The sequence below is a fragment of the Solanum verrucosum genome, unplaced genomic scaffold (assembly GCF_900185275.1).
Source record: "Solanum verrucosum unplaced genomic scaffold, falcon-dt-bn FXZP01000026.1, whole genome shotgun sequence".
In the NCBI taxonomy this organism is placed as follows: Eukaryota; Viridiplantae; Streptophyta; class Magnoliopsida; order Solanales; family Solanaceae; genus Solanum; species Solanum verrucosum.
In genome coordinates, this window is record NW_026020285.1 from 2,273,296 (window position 1) to 2,287,230 (window position 13,935).

Consider the following 13,935-nt stretch of genomic DNA (forward strand, 5'->3'; position numbering starts at 1 on the left):
ATTGTTGATGATGAAAGTATTCATTTTAGCTACACATAAAATAAATTATAATAAAATTATGTAAATAATCTCATGAAACCACTCATGCATACACCATACATTAAAAATCTTATAAATAAAGGTTAATAAGTAGAACCTTGCTTGAGATGTAATAAACAATGTAAATAATATAGTTTCTTGATGGTGGTTATGAAAGAGATTGCAGGAGCTTATAGTAAATATTTGTGGACTTATTAATTATCATACCATATTCAGAAATATTGATATCTTTTAGGATAAGATCAATGACTTTTGAAAAATGTATAAATCAACTTGAATGGTAATAATTAGGATAAACTTAACAAATGTACATTGTTTGGAGATCGCATATAACTGGGCAATTATAGGAAAATGTGATTATGAACTTATGAATTGGCATATACCAAATTTAAAAAAAATCTATAGGATAAGAATAATTCTTGTAAAAAGGCTACAGATACGTCAACTTCAATTTGGGTGATTAGGCTTAAATAATTTTAGGATGAAGTTTCTAGATGCGGATTGTTATGAGATCACATACAAGATTGACGAAATATGGATTTCAAAAGTATTGTAAAAAGAACTCAAATATTATTCTGAAGGAATACATTCAAGTGATAATGCGTCAATTCATACACTATTTAACAACACGTCATAAGTGCTAAGTCTAATTCAATTAGAAGGGAAGGAACAATTATCGATAACTATTTCAATTACAATTATTTATATTTACTTGTGCAGCATGTAATAATAGATAACTATTTTATTGAATGAAGCTTCCATCATCGTGATTGAATTAGAGAATATATTCTTCAAATGATCCTTACCGATAGATTGCAAATTTATTATTTTCTCTTCTTTGTCTATGCAACAATTTTAAATTTGGAGTTAAGAATGTTATTCTTTAAAATTCTTTAAGGTTAGAATCTTCCCCAAACATTTATAGTCATTTATTTTTTCACTCTATTATCTTGACATTAAGAATGATCTCATGTAATTGTGTAAGTACGAATTTATTAATATATATTAAATATCAAAGACTTGGATTTGGACTTGGACTTGGCGCTTGGGTTGGATCGGACCTTAAAATAAATATTTTTATAAAGCTTAAATATTACTCTATAAATAACAATGATTTTACAAATAAGAATAGTATATATATCTGTAGTTTGATACAAACGGTACAAAATAGGTCAAAAATTAAAGTGACCAAGAGAAAAAATGACACAAGATAGAGATAATGATAGTTTATGTACACTCAATACTAATATTGTGATCATCATTTTTGAGAAATCTTTCCACAATATCTAGGCTTGGTTGCAAAACAGTATTCCTCCATGCTTCGTCAACAACTTCTTTTCTATCTTCTTTGAAAACATCAATAGCAATAATATGATGCACTGACCACATTTTCTCATTTATTAATCATTGAATCTTGTCAAGTTGATTACAAATTAATATACGAGTATTACGCTTGATACTTGAAATTGAAGCTTGAAGAATCATCTTCTTTGATTCATCATCTCCGTCAATATTTTTTTCTTCCCTTAAATATTTGGCCATTTCAGGGACACCAATGGACCGTCGATTCCTTTGGTGTAATCAGCATCTGGAATGTAAAATTGCCGCACCTCATCCACCAGCCCTTCATGCAGCATAAATTTAAGAATAGTTTTATTTAGGTGAACATATATTGGAAAACCGAAAGTATTATTAAGAAAACTATATAAGAAAAGTTTTAGTTAGAGTCATTATTATATTTGATTCATATATAAAATAACTACAAAAACTACCTGCATTGACCATTTCATCAACCCTTGTGTCAACTCTACGGTTCAAGACTGATTGCTCTACATCAATCCAAATAAAGCAACTGTCATACTTATGTTTGAACATGAATACAGGGTCTTCCACAAGTTTTTCAATAATCGAATTTGACCCTCCAACAATAATTGGAACACATTGAGTCTTCAAAAAAATTTCTATGTATTCAATGCACTTCAGACAGAAATCTTCGGCCGTGAAGTTGGAATCTGGCTCAATTTCACCTAAAAAATTGTGAAACAAAATAATTGCCAATTAATATTCACATTAAAATAAAGCAATCACAAAAAAATGTCTTTTTTAAATATGTATACCTAGCAAATAGTGTCGTACACCTTGTTTCTCAGCGTGTGTGATCTTGTTGGTCACGATTTCAAGTCCCTCATAAACTTGCATTTTGTCCGAGTTTCTTATTTCTCCTCGAAAATGGGTGGCAAGGTCAACAGAGAGACGAGATTTTCCCGTTCCTGTTGCTCCCATCATGAACACCACTTTCTTTTTGTTGAACTTGTTGTTGTTGATGATGAAAGTATTCATTTTAGCTACACATAAAATAAAATTATAATAATAATTAGTTTAAAATAGTAAATAATCTCATGAAAACTACTCATGCATACACTCATACATTAAAAAATCTTATAAATATAAGGTTAATAAGTAGAAACCTTGCTTGAGATGTAATAAACAATGTAAAGTAATATATTTTTCTAGATGGTGGTTATGAAAGAGATTGCAATGAGAATTTATAGTAAAATGTATTTGTGGACTTATTAATTATCATACCATATTCAGAAATATTGATATCTTTTAGGATAAGATCAATGAATTTTGAAAAATGTATAAATATGTCAACTTGAATTTTGGTAATGACAAGTAAATAATTTTAGGATAAACTTAACAAATGTACATTGTTTGGAGATCGCATATAACTGGGCAATTATAGGAAAAATGTGATTATGAACTTATGAATTGGCATATACCAAATTTAAAAAAAATCATATCTTATAGGATAAGAATAATTCTTGTAAAAAGCCTACTGATACGTCAGCTTGAATTTGGGTGATTAGGCTTAATGTAATGACCCTCCAGGTCATTTTTAAATTAAAGAATTCTTTCCCTCGTATAGAGCATTCCTGTAGCGACCCCAAGTCATTTATGACTTGCTGGCATTGACTGTTTGGTCGCCTGGTCATTCGTTTGGGTTTTAGGCCCGTTTCGCTGTTTTGAAGATTTTATAACTTGAAAAGTTGACTTTGGTCAACCTTCTTGGATGACGTGCTCAGATGAAAATTCTGACAGCTGGGTTAGCTTCGGAATATCGATTTTGGTCTAGAACGACCCTTTGTTCACTTCCCGACGCTTTAGATGGCAGTTGTGGAATCTGGCTCAAAACGATACTGGGTGTGGGACCCACTTTTCATCGGAGCGATCTCCAAATGGAAATTCCGCCTTCACTGTTGAGTCCAAAATATCGTTTCCAATCAGATTCCATATATGGTTTGTATTTTTCAGACTCCAAACGAGTCCGAAACATCGAAATTTAAGTTTGAAGGGTTGTAGAATTTTGACGCGGCGGTGACGTGGCAGAGCCATGCGACGCCATGTGGCGGCGGAGGTAAATCTGGAAATTTCCAGATTTTAGGACGATTTTCGTCCATTTTTTCCCCTCAACTTCAACATAAGATTTCTCCTTCATTTTAAGCCCGAATTAAGTGATTCAAAAGGCTAACTTCAAGAGAATTTCGTGGGGAATCTAGCGGTGATCTCAGAAACACGAGGGGAGTCTTCGTTTGAGGTAAGGAATCGAATTTAGCCACTGCTAGGGTGATTTCCGGATTGAATTGTTGTTGAATTTTGAAATGTGAGATCTTAATCATCTTAGGTCCGTTTTGAGTCATTCTTGAGGCTAACTTGTAGAGTTTTTCGCAAGGATCGTCGTGGTATAATCTGTTTGGGTTGAAAGGGTCTCGTTTTTCCAGAAATTGGTGATCAAGGGGCTGCCCATTTTAATTGTTGTGGCTGATTTGCTATGTTTTAGGCATCTGTTTGTGCTAAATTTTGGGGTATTAGTTTAGTAAGGTATTTGGGACGTATTCACGGATTCATTTTCGAGATTCCAATTGTGGGCCCCACAATCCCGTTTTAGATCCGATTTTGGGTCCGTCTCCGAAAAATATAATTTTAGTGTCAATATATTCGTAATGACGAGGTGATTAACCTTTTGTTAGTGGGGAAGCATTTGGAGACCGTTCGGAGGGGAAAAGATCAGGTACCGTGAGTTGGAGCACGCGTGGTCGGCTTTCAGGTAGGCTATGGCTTTCTCTCGTGAGATTGAGCATGATTAGGCATTTGTTTATTGATTTGCTTGAGTATGGAGGGGTTCGGGTGTCGAGCATGCTAAATTTCTATAATTCCTGCCTTAGACCTTATTTCGGGAAAGTGTTGGATTATGACAGCATGTCTCTTGATATTATTGAATATCCATATCTTGTGGTGTATATGATAATATTGATTTGAAGTATGTTTGGCCTTAGTCTAGGCTTAGACTAGTGTTGCCATAGACTTGCGAGATTTCGGATGTCGTTGGGCAGTAGAACTTTTTCCGACGTCGTTTCGGACGGTCAGCTCCTTGTAGACTGATATAGCAGACTTGAGTCTGATAGTCGGTAACTCAGCTTATGACCTTGTATCCATAATGCCCTGCTTTTCTGTTAGCTACAGTACCCGGTTAGAGTCCGTGGTCCAGCTTTCTTATGTCCAGGCTTAGCTACAGTACCCGTTTAGAGTCCGTGGTCCAGCTTACCACTTGTGATCTGGTTTTGGCTACAGTACCCGGTTAGAGTCCGTGGTCCAGCCCACCCGTGCCCGACCTTTGGCTACAGCACCCGGTTCGAGTCCGTGGTCCAGCCCATATAGGTTGACTCATTAGCTATAGTATCCGGTTCGAGTCCGTGGTCTAGCTTGCACGTGGTGTATTCCCAATTCCTCACTAAAGCTTCAGTTTAGTCTTGATTACTCTCATCTGTAGGTTGAGGTTTTGGAGGTTGGAGAGATTCTGATTAAAGTCCGGGACGTAATGAGATCCTGGAATATGATTGGGAATGGTTCAATTAAAAGTCCGGAAATTGGTAATATTGTGATAGACCTTCTAGCTCCATTATTTTACTTTAACTGCCGGTGCATCTGTCGGGCTTATGGGGGTCAGTGCAGGTGGTTTCTTTTATTCTGCACGAGTGTACCCGTCGGGTTTATGGGAGCCCGGCGGAGTTAGTTAGATTACTTGTCTTTGTTGCCTGTACGCTCGTGTACATACCCCCATTTACTACTCTTTGCACTTGATGTGACCCTTTATTTGCATTTCAGTTCACTTTTGTTTATCTTGCTCAGTCGGCCTATGATGCCTACTGGGTACCTGTTGTTTTGGTACTCATGCTACGCTCTGCATCTATTTTGTGATGCAGGTTCGAGCACTAGTAGCCAGCGTTGATCGAGCTTGGAGTAGACTTATCTGGAGACGGGGGGTGAGCACACGGCGTTTTGTACTATTTCAGTCTCCTTCTGTATATATAGACTTGTCTACTTCCATTCGAGACAGTCCAGTCTCTGTTGTCCACTTTTGGGACTTGTACTCATTTTGTAGTAGCTCTGTACTAGTGACTTCCAGGTTCTGGGAGGGATCTTTATTTGTATATATGTTTTGGGTTGCTTCCGCCTGTTTATATTGTTATTTTCCTACTCTTGTTTAATTTCTACCCTTAGACCCATTACTTGTTGTTCCGGGTTACGGGTTGGCTTACCTGCTGGTGGGTTATAGTAGGTGCCATCATGACTTGATAAATCGGGTCGTGACACTTAAATAATTTTAGGATGAAGTTTCTAGATGTCCATTGTTATGAGATCACATACAAGATTGACGAAAATATGGATTTCAAAAGTATTGTAAAAAGAACTCAATATTATTTCTGAAGGAATACATTCAAGTGATAATGCGTCAATTCATACTCTATTTAACAACACGTCATAAGTGCTAAGTCTAATTCAATTAGAAGGGAAGGAACAATTATCGATAACTATTTCATTTACAATTATTTATATTTCCTTGTGCAGCATGTAATAATAGATAACTGTTTTATTGAATGAAGCATCCATCATCGTGATTGAATTAGGTAGAATATATTTCTTCAAATGATCCTTACCGATAGATTGCAAATTTATTATTTTCTCTTCTTTGTTTATGCAACAATTTTAAATTTGGAGTTAAGAATGTTATTCTTTAAAATTCTTTAAGGTTAGAATCTTCCCAAACATTTATAGTCATTTATTTTTTCACTCTATTATCTTGACATTAAGAATGATCTCATGTAATTGTGTAAGTACGAATTTATATTAATATATATTAAATATCAAAGACTTGGATTTGGACTTGGACTTGGCGCTAGGGCTTGGATCGGACCTTAAAATAAATATTTTTATAAAGCTTAAATATATACTCTATAAATAACAATGATTTTACAAATAAGAATAGTATATATATCTGTAGTTTGATACAAACGGTACAAAATAGGTCAAAAATTAAAGTGACCAAGAGAAAAAATAACACAAGATAGAGATAATGATAGTTTATGTACACTCAATATTAATATTGTGATCATCATTTTTGAGAAATCTTTCCACAATATCTAGGCATGGTTGCAAAACAGTATTCCTCCATGCTTCGTCAACAACTTCTTTCTATCTTCTTTGAAAACGTCAGTAGCAATAATATGATTCACCGACCACATTTTCTCATTTATTAATCGTTGAATCTTGTCAAGTTGGTTACAAATTAACATACGAGTATTACGCTTGATACTTGAAATTGAAGCTTGAAGAATCATCTTCTTTGACTCATCATCTCCGTCTATATTTTTTTCTTCCCTTAAATATTTGGCCATTTCAGGGAAACCAATGGACCGTTGGATTCCTTTGGTGTAATCTGCATCTGGAATGTAAAATTGGCGCACCTCATCCACCAGCCCTGCATGCAGCATAAATTTAAGAATAGTTTTATTTAGGTGAACATATATTTGAAAATCGAAAGTATTATTAAGAAAACTATATAATTTTTTTTTATAGTTAGGGTCATTATTAAATTTTGATTCATATATAAAATAACTACCAAAATTACCTCCATTGACCATTTCATCAACCCACGTGTCAACTCTACGGTTCAAGACTGATTGCTCTACATCAATCCAAATAAAGCAACTGTCATACTTATGTTTGAACATGAATACAGGGTCTTCCACAAGTTTTTCAATAAACGAATTTGACCCTCCAACAATAATTGGAACACATTGAGTCTTCAAAAAAATTTCTATGTATTCAATGTACTTTGGAGTTAAGAATGTTATTCTTTAAAATTCTTTAAGGTTAGAATCTTCCCAAACATTTATAGTCATTTATTTTTTCACTCTATTATCTTGACATTAAGAATGATCTCATGTAATTTTTTTTAGTACGAATTTATATTAATATATATTAAATATCAAAGACTTGGATTTGGACTTGGACTTGGCGCTTGGGCTTGGATCGGACCTTAAAATAAATATTTTTATAAAGCTTAAATATATATTCTATAAATAACAATGATTTTACAAATAAGAATACTATATATAGCAGTAGTTTGATACAAACAGTACAAAATAGGTCAAAAATTAATGTGACCAAGAGAAAAAATAACACAAGATAGAGATAATGACAGTTTATGTACACTTAATACTAATATTGTGATCATCATTTTTGAGAAATCTTTCCACAATATCTAGGCATGGTTGCAAAACAATATTCCTCCATGCTTCGTCAACAACTTCTTTTATATCTTCTTTGAAAAACGTCAGTAGCAATAATATGATGCACGGACCACATTTTCTCATTTATTAATCGTTGAATCTTGTCAAGTTGGTTACAAATTAATATACGAGTATTACGCTTGATACTTGAAATTGAAGATTGAATAATCATCTTCTTTGTTTCATCATCTCCGTCTATATTTTTTACTTCCCTTAAATATTTGGCCATTTTAGGGACACCAATGGACCGTCGGATTCCTTTGGTATAATCTGCATCTGGAATGTAAAATTGCCGCACCTCATCCACTAGCCCTGCATGCAACAGAAATTTAAGAATAGTTTTATTCAGGTGAACATATATTTGAAAACCGAAATTATTACTAAGAAAACTATAGAAGAAAAGTTTTAGTTAGAGTCATTATTATATTTTGATTCATATATAAAATAACTACAAAAACTACCTGCATTGACCATTTCATCAACCCTCGTGTCAATTCTACGGTTCAAGACTGATTGCTCTACATCAATCCAAATAAAGCAACTGTCATACTTATGTTTGAACATGAATACAGGGTCTTCCACAAGTTTTTCAATAAACGAATTTGACCCACCAATAATAATTGGAACACATTGAGTCTTCCAAAAAAAAATTATGTATTCAATGAAGTTCAGACAAAAATCTTCGGCCGTGAAGTTGTAATCTAGCTCAATTTCACCTAAAAAATTGTGAAACAAAATAATTGCCAATTAATATTCACATTAAAATAAAGGAATCACAAAAAATGTCTTTTTCAAATATGTATACCTAGCAAATAGTGTCGTACACCTTGTTTCTCAGCGTATGTGATCTTGTTGTTCACTATTTCAAGTCCTTTATAAACTTGCATATGGTCCGAGTTGATTATTTCTCCTCGAAAATGGGTGGCAAAGTCAACAGAGACAGGAGATTTTTCCGTTCCTGTTGTTCCCATTATGAACACCACTTTCTTGTTGTTGAACTTGTTGTTTTTGATGATGAAAGTATTCATTTTACCTACACATAAAATAAAATTATAACAATAATTAGTTTTAAATAGTAAATAATCTCATGAAAACCACTCATGCATACACTCATACATTAAAAAATCTTATAAATATAAGGTTAATAAGTAGAAACCTTGCTTGAGATGTAATAAACTATGTAAAACAATTATAGAAAACTATTTCAATTACAATTATTTATATTTCGTTGTGCTGCATGTAATAATAGATAACTGTTTTATTGAATGAAGCATCCATCATCGTGATTGAATTAGGTAGAATATATAAGAAAAGTTTTAGTTAGAGTCATTATTATATTTTGATTCATATATAAAATAACTACAAAATCTACCTGCATTGACCATTTCATCAACCCTAGTGTCAACTCTACGGTTCAAGACTGATTGCTCTACATCAATCCAAATAAAGCAACCGTCATACTTATGTTTGAACATGAATACAGGGTATTCCACAGGTTTTTCAATAAACGAATTTGACCCCCCAACAATAATTGGAACACATTGAGTCTTCAATTTTTTTTTTATGTATTCAACGAAGTTCAGACAGAAATCTTTAGCCGTGAAGTTGGAATCTGGCTCAATATCGCCTAAAAATTTGTGAAACAAAATAATTGCCAATTAATATTCACATTAAAATAAAGGAATCACAAAAAATGTCTTTTCCAAATATGTATACCTAGCAAATAGTGTCGTATACCTTGTTTCTCAGCGTGTGTGATCTTGTTGGTCACTATTTCAAGTACCCATTCCTGTTGCTCCCATTATAAACACCACTTTCTTTTTGTTGAACTTGTTGTTGTTGATGATGAAAGTATTCATTTTAGCTACGCATAAAATAAAATTATAATAATAATTTGTTTAAAATAGTAAATAATCTCATGAAAACCACTCACGCATACACTCATACATTAAAAAATCTTTTAAATATAAGGTTAATAAGTAGAAACCTTGCTTGAGATGTAATAAACAATGTAAAATAATATATTTTTCTTGATGGTGGTTATGAAAGAGATTGCATTGAGCATTTATAGTAAAATGTATTTGTGGACATATTAATTATCATACCATATTCAGAAATAATGATATCTTTTAGGATAAGTTCGATGACTTTTGAAAAATGTATCGATATGTCAACTTGAATTTTGGTAAATGACAAGTAAATAATTTTAGGATAAACTTAAAAAATGTACATTGTTTGGAGATCGCATATAACTGGGTAATTATAGTAAAAATGTGATTATGAACTTATGAATTGGCATATACCAAATTAAAAAAAAAACATATCTTATAGGATAAGAATAATTCTTGTAAAAAGCCTACAGATACGTCAGCTTGAATTTCGGTGATTAGGCTTAAATAATTTTAGGATGAAGTTTCTAGATGCACATTGTTATGAGATCACATACAAGATTGACGAAAATATGGATTTCAAAAGGATTGTAAAAAGAACTCAACAATATTTCTGAAGGAATACATTCAAGTGATAATGCGTCAATTCATACACTCTTTAACAACACGTCATAAGTGCTAAGTCTAATTCAATTAGAAGGGAAGTAACAATTATCGATAATGATTTCAATTACAAGTATTTATATTTACTTGTGCAGCATGTAATAATAGATAGATGTTTTATTGAATGAAGCATCCATCATCGTGATTGAATTAGGTAGAATATATTTCCTTAAATGATCCTTACCGATATATTGCAAATTTATTATTTTCTCTTCTTTGTCTATGCAACAATTTTAAATTTGGAGTTAAGAATGTTATTCTTTAAGGTTAGAATCTTCCCAAACATTTATAGTCATTTATTTTTTCACTCTATTATCTTGACATTAAGAATGATCTCATGTAATTGTGTAAGTACGAATTTATATTAATATATATTAAATATCAAAGACTTGGATTTGGACTTGGACTTGGTGCTAAGGGGTTGGATCGGACCTTAAAATAAATATTTTTATAAAGCTTAAATATATACTCTATAAATAACAATGATTTTACAAATAAGAATACTATATATATTTGTAGTTTGATACAAACTGTACAAAATAGGTCAAAAATTAAAGTGACCAAGAGAAAAAATAACACAAGATAGAGATAATGATAGTTTATGTACACTTAATACTAATATTGTGATCATCATTTTTGAGAAATCTTTCCACAATATGTAGGCATGTTTGCAAAACAGTATTCCTCCATGCTTCGTCAACAACTGCTTTTCTATCTTCTTTGAAAACGTCAGTAGCAATAATATGATGCACGGACCACATTTTCTCATTTATTAATCGTTGAATCTTGTCAAGTTGGTTGCAAATTAATATACGAGTATTGCGCTTGATACTTGAAATTGAAGCTTGAAGAATCGTCTTCTTTGATTCATCATCTCCGTCTATATTTTTTTCTTCCCTTGAAAATTTTACCATATTTGGGACACCAATGGACCGTCGGATTTCTTTGGTGTTATCTGCATCTGGAATGGAAATTTGCCGCACCTCATCCACTAGCCCTGCATAAAACATAAATTTAAGAATAGTTTTATTTAGGTGAACATATATTTGAGAAGCAAAAGTATTATTAAGAAAACTATATAAGAAAATTTTTAATTACAGTCATTATTATATTTTGATTCATATATAAAATAACTACAAAAACTACATGCGTTGACCATTTCATCAACCCTCGTGTCAACACTACGGTTCAAGACCGATTGCTCTACATCAATCCAAATAAAGAAACTGTCATACTTATGTTTGAACATGAATACATGGTCTTCCACTATAATTACCCGAACCCGAAAGGTCATATTTGATAATTTTGAATAGTCATTTAACTACAATTAATTAATTTGTGGGTGATTTGTTTAATGTTAAAAATAATGGGCCAAGCCTGAAATATTAAAATAGAGTAGTAGGAAATTATTATTGTTAATACATAGTTAATTTCGAAACAAAATAAAAAAAAGAATAAGAGGAGGAGCAGAAAACTAACCTGCGTGCGGCGTGAACACGGATCAATAGAGGGCAAACTGCTTCATGTAAGGAAAATTCAACTGATGCTTTCAAATTCTGCTTGCATTAATTTCTTTTCTATCCTTTCATTAATTGTTGCACCTATATATAAATATATAATAACATTATATATCTATTTGGTTATATATAGAACGATAATTAGTGGTTGCCATTTTAGCTCTTAAAATCTAAACAACAAATTTATTTACGGGTTGTTACTTTTGATAACTCTAGAATAAGTTGTTATTGGGTACTGATTAATAATTATGGGATAATGTTTGGAATACGGATGAATGGTGGTTTGGTTAGCGACTTAAGCTATGGGTTTGTCACTAATTTTAAGGTTCTTTTAACTCATAAATCAAGTTTTAATAATATTGGTATTTGATTGTAGATTTGAGTGATGTTTTTGGGTCTAGATTAGACCTATAGTAATATGAGTGTTGTTAGTTTTGGAAGCTTATTGTGATTATTTATTTGAATAGATTGTATTTATTTGGAAGTCCAACGAAAGAGAAAGGCTCAAGTCACGGAGTGATTGTTCGACTATATGAGGCAAGTAGATTTCTAAACCCTTGTTAAGTGTATGGAATTCATGTATTTCCTTGTAATATGTGTTTAGGGTAATGAGACTTGGTGATTGGTTGACTTGTCCACATTTATTAATTCTAATGATGAGAAAAGGGATAATAAAAGGCAATGTGATCAATAGTTTGTGTGATGTGTTGATAATTATTTGAAAGGCTTGTTGAATCATTGTTGATGATGTATCCTGATTGTGTTGTTGTGAATTGTGCAATGTTATGAAAATGGTCTACTCTTCATTATTTGTGTGAACATGTCATTTGTATTGTTCTGAGACATAGTTGTGACAAATGTTATTTGCATTGAGAAAGAATAAGAAAATAAAGAGGATGTACAATTTTGAGGGACGTATCGCGCGTCGCGATGGATACTATGTTTCGAGGGATGTGTCGTGCGCCGTGATGGATACTATATTTTGAGAGACGTATCGCGCACCGCGATGGTTACTATTATCGAGGGTCGTATCGCACGCCGCGATAGATCCATGGACATATATGTCCCCCATGGGTCCCAGACTGAGAGATAGCGGGTGTGTACCATTAGGTCAGACATGCATCACTATACTTGACATTGCATTTCATTTCATTGCACTTCTTTATGATTGGTGAACTTGATCTTGTGTGTTGCTGATCTTGTGAGTCCTTTTCCTTGGAACTTGTGACTGATGAATATTGAACTTGTTGTTGAAGATATGCAATTGTTAGAGTGTTGTTGTTGAGGATATGATACTTTTGTTGTTGTTAAGGATATGAAATTGTTAGAGTGTTGTGTTGAGCTATGTGCTTTGTAAACTGTGAATTGTTATGTTGGGTTGGTTTTAAGCAAGTTGTAGTTGTGGAGGTTGTAATTGATGAATATTGAGCTTATTGTTGAGAATATATGATTGTTAGAATATTGTTGTTGAGATATGTGCTTGTAAATTGTGAACTGTTAGGTTGGGTTGGTTGTATACAGATTGTAGTTGTGAAGGTTCGGTTGGGGTGTAAGGAGTACTCCTATTCTATCCCCTTAGCTCGTGTTTAGAGGTTTAGTTGCTGAGTACTGTGTGGTATGGTACTCACCCCTTTCTTCTACAAATTTTTGTAGGTTACGAGGCTGAATTTTTGTGGTACTTGTCATTCTCTTCTTTTCCAAGGCTTCTTGTGGAGGTTTGTGAGGTAGATGCTTGTCATTTCAGCGGACCTTCTTACTCTTATTTATGAACTTGTTCTATTCTAGAAACAATGTCATTTTAGACTTGTGTTTTCTTTTGAATCAATTGTAATACTTTAGAGGCTTATACACGTGACAACCAGATTTTGGGGGTATTTTTGAGTTGATTATAAAATTTTCGCATTTTAATGTAATGATTGAGTTTTAGGCTGACTTGTCTTGGTGGGATAAGACGAGTGCCATCACATCCCTCTTTGGGTCGTGACAAAATGGCATCAGAGCCCCAGGTTTATAGGTTTCACATGTGTACAAGTCGAGTCTAAGTAGAGTCTCAAGGATCGGCATGGAGATGTCTGTACTTATCTTCAAGAGGCTATGGTGATTTTTAGGAAAAATCTGCACTTCTTGAATCTCTATCATGCATCCTTTGTCAGTTCTGATTTTTATCACTTCATTTTATTCTCTCACTTATGT

The 13,935-nt window shown here is 33.0% G+C and overlaps 1 protein-coding gene across 1 annotated transcript; it reads right to left on the reverse strand.

Moving 5' to 3' along the window:
- Positions 1-1,565: 1,565 nt before the first annotated feature.
- LOC125834296 (adenylate isopentenyltransferase 3, chloroplastic-like) lies at positions 1,566-2,322 on the reverse strand. Its single transcript, XM_049513456.1, has 3 exons — positions 2,157-2,322; positions 1,812-2,066; positions 1,566-1,663 (listed from the first exon to the last, which is right to left on the reverse strand). Exons 1-3 carry the CDS (start codon positions 2,320-2,322, stop codon positions 1,566-1,568), a joined length of 519 nt encoding a protein of 172 aa, XP_049369413.1.
- Between the last annotated feature and the right edge of the window lie 11,613 nt (positions 2,323-13,935).

What these genes read in the sequence shown, in the direction of transcription:
- LOC125834296 (XM_049513456.1), bottom strand. Translation starts at nt 2,322, where the DNA reads ATGGGAGCAACAGGAACGGGAAAATCTCGTCTCTCTGTTGACCTTGCC. An exon ending in TGTACGACACTATTTGCTAG is followed by an intron (nt 2,067 to 2,156) that starts GTATACATATTT and finishes ACAATTTTTTAG; the next exon opens with GTGAAATTGAGCCAGATTCC. An exon ending in TGATGAAATGGTCAATGCAG is followed by an intron (nt 1,664 to 1,811) that starts GTAGTTTTTGTA and finishes TGCTGCATGAAG; the next exon opens with GGCTGGTGGATGAGGTGCGG.